Consider the following 21,621-nt stretch of genomic DNA (forward strand, 5'->3'; position numbering starts at 1 on the left):
CTCCCAATCTGGAAGGTGTGGTCTTGTGTAGATCAATCCCTGGGCAGACTGCATGTGCATGGCAATTAGGGCTGGCTAGAGGATGGGTGAGTATAGACCAGGGGTATCCTAATGCTGGAGTTCTTGGGGCATTTTCCAGATGGCTTCTGGGTAGATGCCAGGCTGAAGACTGGTGTGGCCTGGGTGGACACCTGCCAGGGTCATGCTGGTCCAGTGGCTGGTGATGGGAAGGGCATGGGCAGGAGTAATTCAGGTGAGTGTCATGCTGGTGTCACAGTAGGACAGCTGGAAATCCAGCAGGTGTGTTTGGGTGTGTGCAGGAGCCAGGAGGCTGCCTGTTACATGTGGAGTATGTGATGGGGCCCTGCCCCAATTAGCACTATCAGTGTAAACAAAAGGAATGTAAACAACAGCAATCACTAATCCTTCAGATCTGAGAGAGAATTCTAGGTGATCCCCTGCCATTTAGTGGGTATTTTGGTTCTGAAAATCATCTTTCTTCACTTGCTGTCTAGTTGTCCTTCAAGGTGTATCTTTTTTCTTGTGCCCCAAGGCAGGTGAATTTGCACAGACCCCTCAGTGGATCCCTGCCTGCTACAGGGCCACACTGTGGGTGGTGCTCTCTCCATTATCGTGCCTCTGTCTCTCCTGCCGTTTTTATGTGTTCTCTCCATCCTTCTTGATGAAGGTGTTCACTCAGTCCTCAGTCCTTCCTCGGGAGGAATTGTTTTTTGAGTGTAGGTGTAGATTCAGTGTGTATGTGGGAAGATGGGGGTTCAGGCATTTCTACAATGCCCTCTTGGCCCTCCCCCCATCATCATTCCCTCTTTGAGATTCTAACATATCCTAGACCCTGAGAAGCCAATGGCAATGCACATTATTCCATCACCTGGGTCCCCACCTGTCTGAGAAGGGAAGCCCTCTGCATGTGCTGTACACCTGTATCTTTCACGACTGAGCTCTGAGACCATCTCACACCCACATGGTGTGTGATGGCAGCTGAGCAGGGGTCACGGTGAAGGTCATTTATCCAGAGGCTCAAAATACCTTGCTGTGAGGCATTCCCAAGGCAGCATGCTGGGTTTGGAGGCCATCAGAGACTGGGGAGCACCAGATTCCACATGCAACCTAGCTGCTAGCCCCTTCTTAGGATAAACATAATTTTTTCCCTCTTTTCATGGAGTTCTCAGTAGCATCTGTGTTTCTCCTGTTATTATCAATTCATCATCAGGTTACTAATACTTCCACTGGAATCATTACTTCCAGTGTGACTAAACCATTCTTCCATCCAAGAAGTTGCCAATTTGAAAAAACAACATTACTTTGCCAAGTGCATTTGTCTAGGAATCTCAGTGTCACATGCCTCGAGTTTAGGTCGGTGACAAATGTGTGTGTTCACTTTAGAGCACCGGGTCACAGCAGGTCATGGGAGGCCCGCCAGGCTTGTCTGGAGCTGCCCAGCAGTGCCCACTCATTTGTGACCCATGAGGAGACTTACCAACTGCTGAAAACAGAGACATACAGACGAGGAGGAGGACGCCCCAGAGCACATCACAGTTCATCTGCCTCTCAAGCCGGCTACGCTTGTAGCGAGGCCCACTGTTGTTCAGCAGAGCCTTGGTTTCGTGTCCTGCGGGTGGTGGGAGGAGGGGACGCAGGGGAATCAGTGGGAGGGACTGCACTGACCCACGGACTGAAGTCTGATGCTGCCAGCCAGTGATACCCGTGGGATGGGCTCAGTTGAAAAAGCAGAATATAAAATTAACCTTAGATATATAACTACCTCGGAGAAACACACAGAAAGAAAGAGGCTAAAAATGCTAAGAAAGAACACTTTTGATAGAGATATTAAGAATTTTGCTTCAATATGTCTGGTTGTCTGAATTTTCTGTAATGGGTATGTGTTACTTTTCTAATCAGAAAACAACAAAATAGGGGCAATGTTCCAGAACACACCACATGACATGGTGAACGAGCATCGTCAGTCCGCATGAGACCCAGCCACACCTACCTGCATAGATAACAATGCCGACGATGGCTTCCGTGTTCCTGATGGTGCACCCCCGCAGCAGCAGGTTTTCTTTATACAGCCCGGCCTTCTGCCCACTGTCGTGTATGCTGTCAAGGAACAGTGGGCACATGTCACGTGGATGCTTACATGCGCCTCACAGCTCAAGCCGCGTGTCCTCGGGGAAGGAAGGCCTGGACGCTGGACCAGGAGGAGGGCAGGAAAGCCCGAGCGCAGGGGGCTTGTCTCAGCGGACGTCTGCAAGAGCTGAGAAGGAGCTGGCACTGGCCAGGAACGAGGCTTCTAAAAGCACCGTGAGGGCCTGATGTTTGTTTACTTTCCCGATGGGCTTTGGAAAATAACAGGAAATTCTGGTGTCTGCCCCTGCCTTCTGACACAGGACTCCTGAAACCCTTGTAAACAGGGGTGCTAGGAAAATGTTCTCTTCTAATATTTAGGCTTTTACCCCAGTTCCTGGCACAGAGCTGCTAAAACTCTTGTAAATTCCAAGTGATAAGAGCACTAGGAGCGTGTTTTATTCAAATATTTGGAATTTGAGCTCTGTTGTCCCTGACACAGACTACCAATCCCTTGTCATTTCCTGGGTGATAAGAGTGCCTCTTGTTCTAATGACTCTGGGTGAGCTTGGATGGCTTCTAGATGGGGACTGGTTACCAAAGAGAACCAGCTGTGATTAAAGGCTTGGAACTTTCAGTCTACCACCCCCAAGCCTCTAGCGAGGAGGGAGGGGATGGCATGGAGTTAGTGACTGATCATTCCTACATGAAATCCCAATACTATGGGGTTTTGAGAGCTTCCAGGTTGGTGAGCACATGTTGCGAAATAGTGTGCCCCTTCCCACGTATCTCACTCTGTGCATGCATTCCATCTGGCTGCTTGCCCATATCCTGAATCACGTCCTTTTATAATAAACTGGTAAATGGTAAGTGGATTATTTTCCTGAGTTCTGTGAGCTGTTCTACCAAATTAGTTGAACCTAAGAATGGGGTCATGGGAACCTCTGACTTTAAGCCAATCTGTCAGAAGCACAGGTGACAACCTGAACCTGCAGTTGGCACCTGAAGTGGGGGCTGTCTTGTGGGACCGAGCCCTTAACCTGTGGGATCTGATGCTCTCTGGGTAGATAGTGTCAGAATTGAGTTAAACTGTAGGACACCCAGCCGGTGTTACAGAATTGCTTTGTGTAGGAAAAACCCACATCAGAACTGTGGCCAGGACCATGGGGATGGACCACAGCCAGAGAGGCACGTCTGGGGGCTGCAGGACACACCGGGAAGCTGGCCCAAGAAGGTGGCCACATGGCCTCACTCCCATTTCCCGCTCATCACAGAGAACACGCTCCTCTTCAGCACCTTGTGTTGTCACAAATACATAAATATTCCTAGAGAAAAGGGAATGGTTTTGGTTTCAGCAACATTTTCTGTACTACTGAGGATGGGCACATCATCACCCATGCTGGCCGGGCCTGCCTCATGCTGGGACCACACAGGGACAGGCTTGTTCCTGGAGCCTAAGGAACAAGTCACAGGGAAGGCCCTGGAGGCTTCCAGAACCAAAGTGCAGCTAAGCCTGACCTCCAGAGGCAGTGCCCCCAAGGGGGCCCCTGTGAGAAGTCACTTCATCCCACTCTCCGTGGACAGCCCTCTCCCTCCCTCCACACAGACGCACGGCCCCAAATCCTTTTCACGGCTCTTGAAGCTCACTAAGGACCCCTGAAGGTGTTTCCCTGCACCACCTCCCAGTCTGGTGCCACTGACCTGGGAGCAGAGATGGTCGGGGCAGGTGCAAAGCCAGAGGGGTTCCAGGGAAACAGCACCTCCTGCCACATCTGGACCCTGGGTCACTGGCATGAGGGGCAGAGCTGCCTCAACCTCAGACACAGCCCATGTTCTTCACAACCAGGGAAATGAAACAATAAAGTCAGGGCCAAAATGCATGCTGGTGGGACTCATTTCCTGCAAGCCTGTTACTTCACCAAGGTTCTTCTGCAAAGGAACCCATGGGGGGATGTTCAAACAACACTGGGCTGGAGGCCCCCTCTGGCAATTCCAGGACAGAGAAAGGTTTTGCTTTAAAGAAGATCCAAGACTGCAAACCTCCCTGCTGGCTAACACGTTGAGAGACCAGCACGTATAAGACATTACACACAAAGCACAGCTTCCACGCTGGAGTGCCGGGATGCCCACTGCCATGGTTCTCCCAGCTACAGCCTGACATGGAAACTAATTCTCAGGGACTGTGGTGAAGGATGAATTGCATCAGGCAAAGTTCCAGTTCTGCTTATTCAGAGCAAGAGATGAACTTGATAGAAACAAGAAAATTATTTTACATTAAGCTTTCTTTAACATGACCTTCACTTTTTAGCAACTACTATGCTTTCTGATCAGACCAAGTCACCAGCAGGCCTACGGGCCTATATGAGGACTATGGTTGCAAGGACAGGCAGTGGATGGAAGTAAATGGCCTCCTGAATGAATGGCCCCTGCATAAGAAGAGGGGGGAAGGCAGGTCAAGGCCCAGCAGGAAGGCTGACAGATGGGGCTTAGGGTGTAGGTTTCAAACCCTGCCTTGGACGTCTGAGAGGGAATGTCCCCACCGAGGGTGGGACAAGCCCACCAGGACCGAGCAGATGTGAGACCTGATTCCAGGAACACACACACAGGAACGTGAGCCTACCAAGCTGCCCTCAGCACCTACCCCCTTGTTATGGGTTGATGTGTGTCCCCCATCTGCCCCTGGAATTCATTTGTTTAAGTCTGAACTTTCAGCATCTCAGAATGTGACCATATTCAGACACAGTCCTTAAAGAGGGTAATTAAGATAAAATGAGATCATATGGATAGACCCTAATCCATGACGTGACCTTATGAGAAGAAGCTTGGACACAGAGACAGACAAGCATAGAGGTTAAGACCCTGAGGACACAGGGAGAAGTTGGCTGCCTGCCCGGCAAGGAGAGAGGCCTCAGGAGAAACCAGCGCTGCCAGCGCCTCAATCGCGGACCTCCAGCCTCCAGAGCTGTAGGCAGTGTTTCTGCTGCGTGAGCCTCCCCACCCGTGATCGGCATGGACACAGTGATACAGCCTTTGACATTTAATCTGAGCCACTTAGAAGAGCCCCACTAGTTAAGTCTCCAGGCCTCTGGACTCATCAAACCAATCTCTTCTAAATCAAAAATGTCCAAAAGTGCAGTGATGAGAGAGCCGTCTGGTGACCAGGGATCCTGTGCACTGGGAAGGGCCACATGCAGGCTCCCTGGGAAACGGCAGAGTTCACCAGATAAACATCCTGCCTGGCTCTTCTTTCTCAGAAGACGCTGTCTCCCTGCCAGCACCTGCTGCTGGTCATGGATCTTGCAAGTCAGAGCTTGTTTCAGCCCCGGCACGGGAGGGTGCTGACAGGGGCCTGCACCAGTGCAGCAATGCATCGGTTCGACACAGAGATGCAAGGAGTACTTGCTGCTGCCCAGGCTCTCCTGGGGCCACAGGCAGCGGGTGACAGATTGGGGACCTTGCACAGCAGCCTACAGCCACTCCCTCCACATAGCACATCATCTCCAGCACCCAGAGTCCTGGGCCCTCCTGCCTGCCCCACCACGGGGAGTGAGTCCACCAGACCTGGTCACCTGGACCAGCATCCTCGGGTACCCTTCTTGACCTCTCCACCCTCATTCTTACTTCCACTCAAACATCCATCCTAAGCACCACCCTCTCCCCTGGTTGTTTCTTGAACCCACCTCCTTCTTACTCCCTCTGGCAACACTCTGCTAATCCAGGCTTCCACCCTCCTCTGCTGGATCCTGCAACACAGCCCTTGCAGGCCTGGAAACCACGGGCCTTGGGAGCCCTCTGGCCCATTCCTCACACAGCCATCAGACCAGCCTTTCGGTATGTGTATCAGAACGTCACGTTCTCCTGGGAGCCTTCCACATGGCTCTTTAGGCCCCGGCTTGGCATACGCACAGCCCAGTCCACTTGGCAGTCCTTTGTGGGGGCTTCCTGCCCAGGTTTTAGCCCCAGGTACCCCGCATTTCATGTCTGGCCACCCACACTGCCTCCGGTCCCAGCGCGGCCCGTGCTGGTTCACTGGCTAGAGGAGCTGGCTTAGCTCACCTTGTACAGGAAGCTTCTCAGGAAGAGTCTCTGGGCTGAGCACCCCAGGCCTGGTAGCCAGGAAATCTGCAATGTTCTTCTGTTCTTCCTTATGTCCACTTCTAAATATGGACTCCTCATATCTTACTCCATTTTGCATCCCTGATGCCTACCTTGGTGCCTGGCAAATGCTGAGGGCTCCTTGCTCTTGGCTTTGGGTTGGGTCCCTCCAATGCGGATGTTGGAACAAGTCTGGGAAGTGGACAGGGGGTGGGCAGCTTATTCCCTGGCTACTCCAGGGACTGAGTACTAGGCTGCCTGCATCCAGGACCAGGGACTCACCCTGGCCTCTCCTCTCCCAGGACCACTGGGTCGCCTGGCGGTGTACTAACCCTACAGCTCCTCTAGCCCCGCCCACTCCTGTTCAAATGGACCTTAGCAAACAGATCCCCCCCCACTTATGTGAATCTGAGTGCCCCATCCTTCTCCTAAGGGGACTCTGACTGACATGGGTAGGGAGGAAGGAAACATGGGTAACCTTTGCACTACCCAACCCTGGAGAGAATTTTCTTTTAAACGATAGTCACTCAGATTTTTGTTTATCTAGGTTAGAGCAGAAATAACCCAACTGTGTGTTTTGTGTCGATGGTAGGTTTTCTTCAAATGTAAACGTCAGTTAAAGGTGCCAAGGTGAAATGGAAATATTTCAATTTTAGAGTCTAGTCGATGTGGTTACAGTTCATCCTAAAGCCTGGTCATCGGCAGTGAGGACAGTTTGGACATGTGCCCATGCAAAGCTCCATCCAGACCTGGGCAGGATGGAGGAAGGAGAGTGAGGGCTCTGCTGTTGGTAATGACCCTGCTGCCCCTCCCACAGGGTGACAATGGCCTTCAAGCATGAGACATCTGCTACCCCAACCAGCTTGCACGGGCTCGCAGTGGCGATGAGCACTCTTGCGTGGGTCCCCTGTGGTCACCTAAGGCTCTGAAGCATGCACACAGGAAGCTCAGATTTAGCTCTGCCCAGGGCTTTGGAATAAGAAGTGCCAATTGGAACCTGGCTTTACAATTGAAATATAATTTTCCATCGGATAACCAAACCAAAACTGCTTTGTTCTTTTGGGGTAAGTGAAAATGTTTGATTAACTGGTGGCTTCAAAGGCCACCTACCATATACCATGAAGTTGGCTAAACATGGCTGAGTGGAGTCCCCTTGAGCTCCCAGGGACCATGACACTGAGGTGCATGGAGCCAGTCCCCCTTCACAGGGGCCTCTCTGGGCTGTGATGCCTCCACCCAGGGGCCGAGGGCAGGTGAAGGGGCGCAGGGCACTGTTATTTCAGCTCCTAACTGAGGGTTTCATTCCTGCTTAACCCTGGGGATTGTTAAAGAACTATAAGCATTAAAGTATATGTGAATAATGAAGATCCTAACACTAATTTTAATAGCTTGAGACATATTTCACATACTGTAAAACTCACCCAGTTGAAGTGTAGGTGACTGGGAATTTTTTGTATATTCACAGAGTTGTGCAGCTATTACTGCCAGCTAATTTTAGTACCTATTCACCACTCCAAAAAGAAACCCTGGAACCATTGCTAGTCACTCTCCATTCCCATCCCACACCCGAAACCCTGGCAACCCCGAACCCACTTTCTGTCCCTAAAGACATTCTTATTGTAGCCATTTCATACCAGAGGCCTCGCCCACTATCACCCACGGGCTAACCCACTGCCTTGTATGAGACGAGGCATTCTAATCCAGGGCATGCCTGCCACGGATTCTTTCAGTCCCTTCTCATGCCAGTCCTGTGATCTCCAGAATTCGGAGGAAGCTGGGGTCCAGAAATGCAGATCAATTTGCCTAAGGACACTGACCGGGAGGGGATGAGCTGGAATTTAGACGAGACGCGGTTTTCTTGCTAACCCCAGCTTAGGTCTCCACATGCAAATGGCTCAGGCTGAATGAGGTTCAGGGTGGCTGGTCCAACAAGAGGAACCACTGCCGGCACAGAGGGTGGCTGGGCTCAGCCTGTGGTCCAGGTTTCTTAGGCTGCTGCACAACTCCCCCTGATGTACCTGCTGTGCCCCCACCATCGGGCATCCCTGCCATGCTGAGGATACCTGCTCCTGACTGCTGGATTTCTTTGTCTTCATTCCTTTGCTTTCTTCTCTAACCCTCTGTGCCATGATGGCCAGGCCTGTGCCCTCCCTTCACACAGGACCTCTAGACCTCGGAGGGTGGGAAAGAAGGTCTTCAAATCCATGACTTCAGTTCCTACTCTGAATTCCTGATCCACATTTTTTTTTTCTGTCAGCTGGGTCTCTCCACCTAATGTACCTGCCAGCTCCTCAAACTCAAGAAACCTCAAAATCCTATCTTCCTCCCTCCTGTAGCTCCTCCTGACACATTCACTGAGGGAAAACCATCTTCCCAGCCAAATTTTTGACGGGATCTTCCTCCCCTGGAAACATTCAAGTTCTCACCTATACCTCGCTCCTGACCATTCTCTCCCTGCTTTATAGAATCATCTGCAACAGCAATATTAATAATAGAAGCAGCCATAATAGTGGCCAGTATTTATTGAGCACCCCCTCCCCACTTCTGAAAGCATTCTGTGCATTAAATTAACTTGAAGTTTGCAGCAATGACAAGGTGAGGCCCTGTGATGCTCCACATTACACAGGTGAATGAGGCTGAGCAGTTTGCCCAAGGGTATCTAGCTGCAAGTGTGGGCTCCAGGGTCTGCTGGCCTCAGCACAAAGCCAGGTTCTTTAAGGCCCTGCAGCAAAGGTACTCGCTGGGGGGGGAGCCGAGAGGGGCTACCTCGGGGTGGGATCCCCTTCAGCATTGATGCAGCTCTAGAGCAGCAGCAAAGGTGTGAATAGTCGCTGGAGCAGAGCGGCATGCTTCAGAGGGACCCACAGAGACAGGCCACGGAGGACAGCCTGGAGGAGGGTGTCTACCCTTTCCTTTAGGCAGACTTGGCACCCCATGAGCAAAAGCTACCCCATGAGCAAGCACGTCCACAGAGCATTCTCTCTGGAGGCTGCCCTCACCACCCGTCCCAGTAGTTATGTCAGGGTCTTTGCATAGCAGCACGTGCTCCATGCAGCCAGCGTGGCTCTGGGGACTCACGGGCGCTGAAAATGGTGCTGTACATGTGAAGTGCTGCAGACTACGGGCCAACGAGGCCTGGAGAACACAGCCTAGGGGGCCACAGAGGCCAGAAATCCACAGCAGACCAGTTATGTGTGGGTAGTTGAATATTCTCCTCCTAGATTTCACATATTATATTTTAACATTTTTCTTATAAGTTCTATCCTCCGTTAATTGGTTCCTTGAAGGGATAACTTCCACATTTTCCAAGTTCCGATCCTCAGGCAATCTCAGTGGGTGACTGGGCCGTCTTCCAGCAGCACACGCTTCTCACCATGTGCCGTTCACACTTGTCACTCCTTGATTCAGCCCCACAGAATGGCAGGAAGCCCTCGGGTGCTGGGTACAGGCAACAGTGCTGGACATGCCAGTAATCAGAAGGTTCTACCTGGCACCAAATGCTGTAGGAGGTGGAGCACCCTGCCTCACCTGGGGGGCCACTCTGTGCCCAGACCTCTAAGCAGTGGACGGGTCAGCTGGCACCTTGGAGGGGGCAGTGGCGAGGACAGGGCCCCCGATTCTCTGCACAGCTTATATAGCTAAGTTGGGAGATGTGACGATGCACAAGGTCAAGCAGCGCATCGGGAGTGGACCTAAGGCCCTTCAGGTTCATGGCTCACCTCTGACTGCAGCCTGGCCTCGCCATGCAGACATGCCCTCTTTTCTCCCACTTGATTTTTTCCCAAATCAACTGACTACGACTACACACACACACACACACACACACACACACACACACACACACACAATTGTTACTGAAATTTCCAGATGTGCGTGAAAGTAGTGAGATTAGTGTATACTTCCCATTAGCCACAGCCCAGCTCCAGAAAGTACCGACATACAGCCAAGGCTGTGTCATGTGTCGACTTTTTTGTCTTTTTGTTTTGGCACAAGGGGCTTGATTATTTGACATATTATACTTACTTTTTGTTTATTTCCTGTCTTTACCTAAAATGAAATGAACCTAAGGATAGGAATTTTTAAAATCCTCATCAGTTTACTGTGTTATTCCCAGAGCCTTCATCAGGGCACCACACACAGCAGGTGCTCAACAAATAGTTGTTCAATGACTGAGTGCATAAACGGCTGAATGAATAAGTGAATGAATGAATGAGCTTCCACCCAGGCACCTCCCGTATGGTCTCTCTGCTTCCATTTAATGGGACAACATGTTGTCAACCATGCTTCCTTTTTCTCTTCCCCTCCCAGGATCCCCTAGAAGAAGGAAAGCTACGACTAGTCATCACAGGTGGCTTTGATAAGCTTCTGCTGCTGAAAAACCTTACAAACCAGTCCCATAAGCAACTACGAAGGCTCAGGTGCAGGGCAACATTCTAACAAGGCTGCACAACATAGCAAAGAATATTAAATGCAGGCATTGCAACCATGTGTGTCTGTGTATTCAGAGACACGTATGCGTACAGTTTGTCAGCAGGAGGATAGTTCAGCAGGTGTGCGATACTCACATGCAACCACGGAACCTATTCAGGTCGTTGTTTGGCTTCTCACACTCAATTACGCTGGTGAACGTCAAAGGATTGAATTCGGAGACCTAAAATAATAGCATGTATACATTAGAGAAATCTGGGCTTGAACTGTTCTGTTCTAAGAGACATTGGCTGTTCTGTCTCACATCCACGGCAAGGAAGTCTCATGGAAGAGGGGCTCTGCCCAGTAACCTCTGCAGAATGCCAGTGCTTCCTCACTTCTAAAACCCAGGACAGCTAACCACTGTGGAATGAACAACAATTAGTAGAACGGTAGGACTGTAGTTCTCATGCAAAATAAGAGAAGAGGAGCTAATAGCCAAGGAAGCACTTATAATTGAGAAGGATGAGTGAGTTTTTTAAGACAGACCAGCACCTTCCAATTTCCTATACAGATTTAGAAATGCAAACTCCATCTGGAAAATAGGAACGTAAGATATAATACCATTTCTTCAATGTGTGCTAAAAATTTTTCACAGATTTAAATAGTTAATATGTAAGCCAACAATTTAGTATTCTGCTTGATGAAAAAACTGACAGTTCATGACAAATTCTTTCATTTGGAACTTTGCCATTGACAGATACAACAGTGTCCTTCAACATATGAAGAGCTCAGGAGTGGAAAGAGGGAGAAAAAGGGAGGAAGGAGAAAGGAGGGCAATATAGGGAATAATCTTCAGTATAAGTGACGATAATTAATGAATTTGAAAAAATCAGCTTTCTTGATCAGGCTTATCATTCTCTTTTCTCTACTGTAAAGTGTAGCAACATAGTAAAAAGTTGACCTGTCTTTGAAAAGATGCTCTGCATTGCTAATCATCAGAGAAATGCAAATCGAAGCCACAATGAGATACCACTTTATACCAGTCAGAATGGTCACTATCCAAAACACAAGAAACAATAAGTGCTGGTGAGGATGTGGAGAAAAGAGAACCCTCCTATATTGCTGGTGGGAATGTAAATGGGTGCACCCACTATAAAAGCAGTATGGAGGTTCTTCAAAAAACTAAAAATAGAAATACTGTACAAGCCAATAATTCCACTTCTAGGAATTTACCAGAAGAAATCAACATCCCTGATTTTAAAAGATATATGCACCCCTATATTTATCACATTATTTACAATAGTCAAGATATGGAAACAAACAAAGTATCCATCAGTAGATGAATGGATAAAGAAGAGGTGGTACATATACACAATGGATTATTTAGCCACAGAAAAAAGAAATCTTGACGCCATGGATGGACCTAGAGGCTGTTATGCTCAGTGCAACAAGCCATGTGGAGAAAGACAAGTACCGTATGATTTCACTTATATGTGGGCTCGAAAAACAAAACAAAACAAAATGAACAAAACAGCAGTAGACTCACAAACACCTAGAAGTGACTGGTGGTTACCATGGGGAAGGGGTTGACTGGGTGGGTTGAAATAGGTGAAGGGGATAAAGAGGCACAAAATCTCAATCATAATATAAATTAGTCACAGGGATGAAAGTACAGCATGGAGAATATAGTCAACAGTTCTGTAGCATATTTGTATGTTGACAGATAGTAACTATATTAGTTTGGGTGAGGATTTAATAATGTACATAACAGTTGAATCACTATTTTATATACTTGAAATCAATATAATATTGTGTATCAACTATACTTCAACAGAAAATATCAAAAATATTGACCTGTCTTTGTACACACAGGCAATAACATCACACACAAAAAAGTGGTTAAAAATTACAGAAATGGCACATTCACTGTTGACACCACGTAATTATTCTACCCCAACTATGCAGTCCCTAGCACAGAATACAGTCTAAAGGTAACTTCACAAAAATCAGTTCTTACTGTTTTCCAGTGCACCATGTATATTAAAAGGATAACTCACTAGATTATAATAGTTCAATATAATAGCTGAAATTAAAATGCCCTTTTAAAAAGCTCTTCTTGAAGTGTCATTAGCTATCAGCTCCTCTCCTCTTGGACTGAAATGGCCTCTGGCTCTATTTTGAGAGAGAGGCAGTTTTTTAAGCTACCCTGTATTTATTTAAATCCATGTGGATTATCTTGAAGCCAGTTAGTTGCCTTTTCCAGGGCAGACATGTGCAGCTACAGCATTCGGAATGGCCATGAAGGGAATGAGCTCCTCAGCACACCAGGATTATTCTTGGCAGACATGGAGGGTGGACTTAAAATACTCTATGTTTATTATTCTTTCTCTCCAAGAAAAATTCACTGTGCATGGCTCAGAAATGGTAGGACATTCTGTCTCTGGGACATCGGAGCTGCATTTGTAATGTGCCTTGGGGATGTGCCTGCCACAGCACAGGATGCCTGGTTTCATCGGCTTCGTCTGGAATTGGGGGAGATTCTCAGGATATTTAGAACCAGGGAAATCATTAGAAACTGTAATGGGCTGAATTGTGTCTCTCTATTCCCAACCCAGAATTCATACACTTGAAGCCCTAACTTTAGAATGTGGCCATATCTGGATATCGGGTCTTTAAAGAGATAATTAAGTTAAAATGAGGTAATTAGCATGGGCCCTAATACAACCTAACATGTGTCCTTACAAGAAGAGGACAAACATGGCAGGTTGGCCTTTGGCCATTAGAAGACAAACAGAGGAGGTGGCCTTCTACAGGCCGAGGCGAAGGGCCCCAGAAGAAATCAAGTGGGTGGACACCTTGATTTGGACATCCAGCTCCAGAACTGTAAGAAAATAAATTTCTGTTTAAGCCACCAGCCTGTGATATTTTGGTTATGGCAGTTCTAGCGAAGTAATACAGAGACAATCTTTGAGTTTCTCATTAAAAAAGGGTTTCATATCCACAGCACACCTTTTGGATGGGAAAATTCTATTTACATTGATTGCTTCTAACTTAATCCTCAGTATAATAACACCCCCATTTAAGAAAGATATTTATTTATCTCTCCATCCACTCATCTACTCATCTGCTTCACTCCAAACTGGCTTCCAGGACACTCCCTAGTCCTCCATCAGACACTTTTGCCAACCCTGACCCCCAGAGCATGGCAGAATTAGGAGTTCCCAAGCCACCCTTCCATCCTGACCATGCTAACTCCATTTTTTAATTTTTTAAAGTGGATACACAGTTGTGGAAAATGAAAGAGATCTGGAGAAGGATGGAAGTGATAGTTGTATAGCAATGTGAATAAAATTAATGCCACAAAACTGCACACTTAAAAATGGTTAAAAAGGTAAATTTTGTGTTATGTATATTTCACCATAACAAAAAGTTTAGAAAAAGCAGATATAAACAAACATGGAGAACTGACTGTGGAGAACCAAATTACTCATCAAATAGAACAGCCCAGAAACCCAGGGATTTCATTGCAGATACAGAAAGCCCTGTGCACAGTAATTTCTGAGGGTGCCGCTCTGCCGCATCCTTGTCACTGTCATCAAGCCCGATTATAATGTTCCGATAGCTTGTTAACTGCTAGCGCTGCGCTAAGCGCTGTTCACCGCCATTTATAATACCACTGTGAGGTCCGTTTCCATACTAACTTTAATTTAGGGGGATTAAGGACCATGTTTAAAGTTGCGCCCAAGGTCAAGAGGCCTTAGAGTGATGGATGGAACTTCCCTGGCCTCTCAGACATCTGGTTCAGCTGTTGACACTGACCGAGACACCACCTTGCATTAACAGGAAAATGTTTATGTTTAATAAGCCACAGAGTATAAAATTGACTCTATGGAAATTTCTAAAAAAACTTTAACATGTCTTAAAGTTTTAATGTTTTCACAAATACACTTTAGTTAAACGTGTCCCAGTTTGACAGCTGATAACCCATTCCCATACTCAGCAGGGCCAGTGGGTGTGGAGTTAGCAGAGTTCACCCAAAGAGGGAGTGAAAAATCAGGGGTCCTGGGATTCGTGCTAGTTCTTCTGATGAACAAGTGTGAGACTGGCAAGTGAAGAGAGGACATTTAGACTTGGACCTCTGAGATCTCTGGAGCCCCATGAAGCTGCAGTTCCACAGAACGCAGAGGGGTTTCTAATTCACCCCTGTGCTGTCAGAGCGTCGCTACTAGGCGGTGCTGCAGAAGCGCTGCTGTCTAGGAGAGTGCCCTCAACATGCGGGCCCCCGGAAGCTGCTGGCCCTTCGCGGCATGACCGGTCATGACACACGAGCCTCTCGGGCCAAGTGTAGCTGATGACCCCACTCACTGCAGAGCCCACAGGTCCAAACAAGCACCTTACTGACAACAAAATGCTCATACTTTCTGCTGCTATACTCCAAGTACTTCTCAAGCTTTTTTAGACAAAATGATTTGACCTTTTTAAATGGAAAGGAAGAGGATGTGGTAATGCAGGGGAGACCCTCAGCCCTGACCTTGAATTGCATGTGTAGATACTGCAGCAGCCAACAGCCTTGTGAGCACCCCAGTGGGTAGTCCTTCCCCTCTTCCTTCCACAGATGCCCAGCACCCACCTCCTCCTGATGCTGGCACCTTCTCCAGGTATAACATGTATCTATATGGGTGCTGTGTCCCATGTTCAACCACCTGGGGGAAGCACTGTGTCTCATTCAGCAGTGCCTTGGCCACTGAATAAATGGTTGATTCACATTGTGTTACAATCTTCTTTTCACATTTGCATTAAATCAATTATTAATAAGTATTCAGTAAAAGCAAAAGTGGACTTCATCCTAAAACAATAGCAGTGATGTCTGAAAGGACGTTTGCAGCCCACTAAAGCTGACACCATTAGCTTTTATCATAAAATAGGTGAAATGACCCAGTTTGCATTACTTCCCGAATGGAATAAGCATGAGCCTCCAGCAGGGACCCTGCGGAGCTCTCCAAGTGCACATTTCAGAGTGAGGCTGCCTGTCTTGGTTTCTGGACAACAGGGTCACAAAGGAGCCTGACAAGAGAATGCACAGAGCACAGAAACACCGCCTCCTGTGTAGCAACAAGACAAGGAAAACACACACTACCTCTGTTTCTGCACCAGGAAGCCATGAAAATGCCGTCATGATGTTCCTGGTCACACGGACGTGAGACTGGGAGGTGGGGGGAAACCTCAACAACATTCCCCACGTGGAAGGCTGATTGTCCTTTATCAGCTGTTGGCCTCCAGAATGAAATCCCACGCTGACAGCGGCTGGGCTCTGCCCAGGGTCCTTGAACTGATCTTGTCGGCTGCTACCACTTCCAGCATCATTTCTGCCACTCGGAGGACTCTGGAGGGGTTCATGCCTTTCTGATTGGCTTCCTTTGCCCCCCCCACCCTCCTCCACCTGGTTGACTGTCCCCTGCCTTACAAAATGTGACAGTCCCCTGCCCCAGATAGGGAGGCAGGTGCTGCTCCTTCCAGCTTGCACGGCCCCAGCGCCTGGCTGGAGCTGTTTTATCCATCCTTCACTAGACCTCTGGTTCCCTAAGAACAGGAGCCTTGGTTCCCTTGAGACCAGCACAGAGCCTGGTGAACACAGCCCAGGGGTGGCAGATGTTTATTTTGCAAGTATCCCATGTACCGCAAGCTTCTGCAAAGACACAGAGCTCCACCACCGAGGTGATGACACCGCCAAGGACGGGTTGGCAGGGCTTCTCTGTGGTCCAGAAAGCACAGTCCTTTCTTTTGCAAGTACAAGTGCATTTCATTTGGTAGCAATATAAAATAATGTCTTTACAGTCTTTAATCTAGCTGCTTATTTATTGATAAAAAAATGAATGATATCCTAATTAATTTAGACAAAGCATTTTAGCCCAAATTGATGGAATATTTACTCTAACCCTTTTGTTTTGCATTTTTTAAATCCAATTTGTATTTACCACATTCCTTTCATGCTGTGGAAATTCAAAGGGTGGCAGAAAGGCTGATACTGAATGAGTGAATGTGTGAATGATTGAATGAATTCACTTATTCACTGCAAAGATTTTACTGCCACACCAATATTTTCAAATAGTCAACCTGAAATGGCTAAGAAATAGCCTGTTTCATCTACCCCCGTGCCTCCTGGCACATAGTTGGTGTTCAGTCAGTATTTATTAAATAGATAAAAACCTGAATGAAACTGTAGGCATTCTAGTACTGGTGGTGGGAGATGTCAAACATATAAGGACCCTCAAATCAAAGTAATCTCTTCTCCAGTCACTTTTATAGATTCAGTGTTACACTGGGAGCTTATGCCCTGATACAAATAGAATGCAAATGATCACAAAACACTTTTAACTAATATTTAGTTTACAATTGCAATAGTCGTGACTGTATTACTGAATGTGCCCTAAATATGTAAGTACATAAGTAGGTTGGCACTGCAGCCCATGGTACAGAACTGGATTGCAGGTAGCACAGCTCATGATAGTTTCTGAGTGCCACACCCCTTCCTGATGATGTCGTTGTCTCCAGGGAAACAGAGCTGCCAGGGACGGCGGGGTAGGCCTTACAGGAGGCCTCCAGAAGCTCAACACCTTGACAGCTCGGAGGCTGATCAAGGGGCATGTAGCTTGCTGCCTTCTTTTTCTAATTACAAACTTTCCTGTCGAAAGATCAAATGGACCTCTCTGTTTGAAAGTAGAAAGCCAGTCTTTCACTCATCAACTCTGATTTGAAAATGTAGGATCCAGCCCTGCCTTACTTTCCCCACGTTTTCACCCTTTGTTCCCTTGTCCCTTTGCTGGTTCATCGTCAAAAACGCAAGAAGACTTAGTTTAGATGGTGGCAAGAGTCAAAGGCTCAGAGTACTGGGTTTGGTCTTGAATTCTCAGCATCAGAAGTCGTTCTTTCCCTCAGGGCTACACCTTCCCAGGCTGTAATTGCCAGCAGAGCTCCCTCTACCTTCTGCTTTTCTCAAATGTGTTAAGATTATCTAAGGACAGGCTATATATTCAGACAGGAAGCAAGAAGAGTTGTTTTATATAAAATAAACTTCAAAGACTAAGTGGGGGCTCTTTTTAAAACAGCTCTCTTAAATGGACTTGTACTTAATCCAGTATGGTGCCAGTGCATGACACACGTCCAGAGCAAGGCTGTGTAGCTAATGTGCACTGCCAGGTTATAAGTGAGCCTCTCTACTTCACAGCCACAGGCCTCTTTGCTCCTCTTCCATCACTACAGCTGGGTGTGATGAAGGAAGCGAAGACAGGGCTGCAGTTGTGAGCCTGTCACATGTTGGAGATGACTGAGCAGGTAGCCTAGCAGGAGACATGGAGCTCTCTGTTCACCAGGCAGCATAGAAGGAATAGGACTTGCTGGGGTATTTATAATGAAGTGGACTATGAATGGAGGTCACAGCTGTAACCACATAGGACAGAAGTCTTCCTGCTAGTGTTAGAAGAAAATCATGGTGGAAGACATAATGTGGAGAAAATGGAACTTTCTGACCAGGATTCCCACCTGGTTTTAACAGGTATCCTGTTTGCACACCTAGGGGATGTTTTTCCAGGGGCAGAGTGGCTGGTCAGTCACAGGGTTGTGGGTCCAGGGTAGGGGTAGAGAAGAAACATCCATTCTCCCCTCCCTTCCCGTCCTGGTACCTAATTGGTCAGGTGCCTGCCAGTCACCAGGGACCACCCACAGAGTTTCTCCTGGTGCAGGAGCAGGGGCAGAGTAGCGGGGCAGTGGGAGAGCCTGGGAGATGTGTGAGAGGGGGTCCGGACGGGTGTGAGTGAGGGGAGGCTGGGCCATGAGAATAAATCCTTTAACTCTCAGCTTCTTGCCCTTGCCTTGATTTGGTCTCAGCAAATTCATAGGCGGACTTGCCCCAGGTGGAGAATCCCTCCTCCGGGAGCCACACACAGTAAGAAAAGGTCAGTGAAGGAGCTCCTGAACTAACCTGATGAGCGACTTGGACTGAAATGGCAGCAGGATCATGAAATTCTAAAGCACAACTAGACTAGCCCAGTCATTGGGATTCAAAAGAAAAACTGTCCAGCATTAATGACTGGGCAATTTAGACCAACATTAGGCTGAAGGCAAATAGAAACACTGGTGGAATATTAAACATACCTGACCAAACATACCATAGATTTAATAAAAAGGTAGAGAACAGTCAAACCAAGGTCTATAAAAGACAAAAGTAGAGGGAGTTGAGACTGGTTTTTGGAGTCTCTTTTCCCTTAAAGGGGTCTAAAGTTTCTGAAAAAGGTAGTTGAGAAACTGAGCATAACTAGAATGACAAATGTTGGACTTTAGGACCTGAATTAGTTTCTTCTTGTTGCTGTAACAAATTGCCATAAACTTGGTGGCCTAAAACAACATAAATGTGTTTATCTTTCAGCTCTGGAGGTCAGAGGTTGAAAATGGGTCTCAGTGAACCAATCAAGGTGGCTGTAGGGCTCCATTCCTTCTGGTGGTTCTGGGGGACAATATACTGTCTTGCATATTCCAGCTTCTAGAGGCCACCACATCCCTGACTCAGGGCTTCCTTCCACTTAAAAAAGTCAGCAATGCGAGCTGGGGGCTTTCTGATACTGCAGCACTCTGACCCACGCTCCCCTGCCTCCCTCTCTCACTTATAACACCCCTGTGATTACACTGAGCCCACCTCAATCATTCAGATAATTCAGGATAATCTCCCCACCTCAAGGACATCTGATTAACCATCTTAATTATATTTGCAACCTTCATTTCCTCTTGTCGTGCAATGTAACATATTTTCAGGTTCAGGGGATTAAGACATGGGAATCTTTGGGGGGCTATTATTCTGCCTACCACACAACTCACCATAAGAGAAGCCTGATAAACAGCTCTGGTTTTTAGGGACCATGAAGAACTGAATCCAAGAGAAAGAGTGAGTTTCTGTACAAACTACTACCTTAGAATCAACTGGGCCGATCAGAAAATCTCAACCCCTAAAAGTGAATTAAGGTGATTCCAGATCGCTAGAACCCTAAGATACTTGACAAAACAAACAAAAGTCCTCTCTTAATGATAAAAAAAAGTTATCATAGGCCTCAAATTACTGATAAAAAACATATTTCTTAGTACAATGTCATACACATATTCAAAGATAACCAGGCAATAGAGGATATAAGGCATCATACACTTAGAACTAAGAAAAGTAAGAGTAGCAATATGTTCACAGATTTTAAATGAACATTCTTGCTGTGATTCACGAAGCTAAAGACAAGACTGACATTTTGGGAGAGCTAAAAATTACAAAATATTAACATTTTTGTGGGGAAAGAAGAGTAACTGAAAAAAATCAATTAAAAGCTCAATGAATGGGTCAATAGCAGATCTGGTAATCTGAAGAGAGAATTAACTAGAAGAAAAACTAAAAGAAATATCAGGAAAAGTGTTTAGAATAAAGCATGGGGAGTGAGCTGGTGGGAAACAGCGTTGCAAATAAGAGACACAGGCAGAGAGGGAAGGCTAGCGTCCGTGCAGGTGGAGCCCCAGAAGAAAAGGAGAGAAAGAATTATGCAGGGGCAATATTTGAAGATATGATAGCTTAGAGTTTAGTAAATCTGATTAAAAATCAGCAACCACAGATCCAAAAAACTTAAGTAGGATAAATAAAGGGAGATTATACCTAGGCCCATGATGCTAAAATGCTGAAAACCAAAGGAGATAAAATCTTTTTTTTTATTAATTTTATTTTGGTATCATTAATCTACAATTACATGAAGGACATTATGTTTACTAGGTTCCCCCCTTCACCAAGTCCCCCCCACATACCCGTTTCACAGTCACTGCCCATCAACATAGTAAGATGCTGTAAAATCACTACTTATCTTCTCTGTGTTGCACAGCCCTCCCTGTGACCCCCAACACACTATACATGTTAATCGTAATGCCCCCTTTCTTTTCTCCCACCCTTATCCCTGCCTTCCCACCCGTCCTCGTCCTCCCCAGTACCTTTCCCAAAGGAGATAAAATCTTAAGAGGAAATTGAAGACATGTGCTACTGGCAGACAATAACTAAAGAAAAGACTTAATAGTGTTCCTCAACCAGAAGGAACAATGGCCCTGATAAAAGGGGTGAGATGCAAAAAAGAAAGAAGACAGTGTTACAGCTCTTTTAGAATTTGTCTAGTAGGTTTTCCAGTATTTTCTGGAGAACCCCCCCCAAAAAAAAAAAAAAAAAAAAAAAAGAAAGAAGAGAAACAAAATGGTAAATCAGAGGGTAAATATGAATGCATGGTACCTGCATTAGATAATAATGACAGTATCTTAAGAGATTTATAAACATATAGCATATGACTACAACAGCATATAAATCAGGAGGCATGTTTAATCTTTAATGTGACAATTAAAAATAAAGGAATGCACTTCGTACAAAAATGTACAAAACAACTGAAAAGTAATAAAACTCTCAGTCTAAAAGAATGCAAAAATGGAGGGAAAAGGAAAAACAGATTAGGCCATACAAAAATAAAAGATGGAAGCTTCACAAATGCACCAATATTAATATTAAAAGTAAATGAGAGTAAAATCATTTAATGAAAAATTTAAAACCCAAAACTCAGCAATATTTATAAAAAAAATACCTACAACATAGAGATCCCAGAATAAAATGGGAAAAGACAAAAAAGACATACCTGACAAAGCTTAACAAAAAGAAAGCTAAAAATAGTGTACCTGTAATTAGTATTAGATAAGGTGATTGAGTTAAAAAGCATTTACATATAAATATGCATTATATATAAAAGGTTAACTTGAAATGACAAAATGTTCAAATCATTAGGAAAATAAAAGTAATTATAAATTTATGTAATCTTCATAACAACTTCAAATTATAGATTGCAAACACTGACAGAAACAAAGGAGACATAAACAAATCCATAATCTTAATTGGGGAATTTTAACACTACTCTCTCAGTATCTGATAGAACAACCAACCCAAAACACAGAAGGTATAGAAAATTTGGACAGCTTTAAGAA

At 46.2% G+C, this 21,621-nt stretch overlaps 1 protein-coding gene and 1 non-coding gene across 5 annotated transcripts in view; one reads left to right on the forward strand and one right to left on the reverse strand.

The window, feature by feature from the left end:
- Nucleotides 1–21,621, reverse strand: part of ATP10A (ATPase phospholipid transporting 10A (putative)) — a 181,137-nt gene that overhangs the window by 53,483 nt on the left and 106,033 nt on the right. For 3 of the 4 annotated variants that reach the window (XM_037016467.2, XM_037016465.2, XM_037016464.2), the window contains exons 3-5: nucleotides 10,746–10,831; nucleotides 2,012–2,118; nucleotides 1,499–1,630 (exon numbers count right to left, since the gene is read on the reverse strand). In XM_037016467.2, the coding sequence (XP_036872362.2) occupies nucleotides 1,499–1,630; nucleotides 2,012–2,118; nucleotides 10,746–10,831 (325 nt within the window). The remainder of the gene's footprint in view (nucleotides 1–1,498; nucleotides 1,631–2,011; nucleotides 2,119–10,745; nucleotides 10,832–21,621) is intronic. The other variant, XM_037016466.2, reaches the window with a different exon arrangement.
- On the forward strand, nucleotides 20,743–20,804 carry LOC118972063 (U7 small nuclear RNA). The gene has a single exon (XR_005060872.2). It is a non-coding gene; the product is annotated as a U7 small nuclear RNA (small nuclear RNA).

The sequence above is a fragment of the Manis javanica genome, chromosome 18, assembly GCF_040802235.1.
Source record: "Manis javanica isolate MJ-LG chromosome 18, MJ_LKY, whole genome shotgun sequence".
Lineage (NCBI taxonomy): Eukaryota > Metazoa > Chordata > Mammalia > Pholidota > Manidae > Manis > Manis javanica.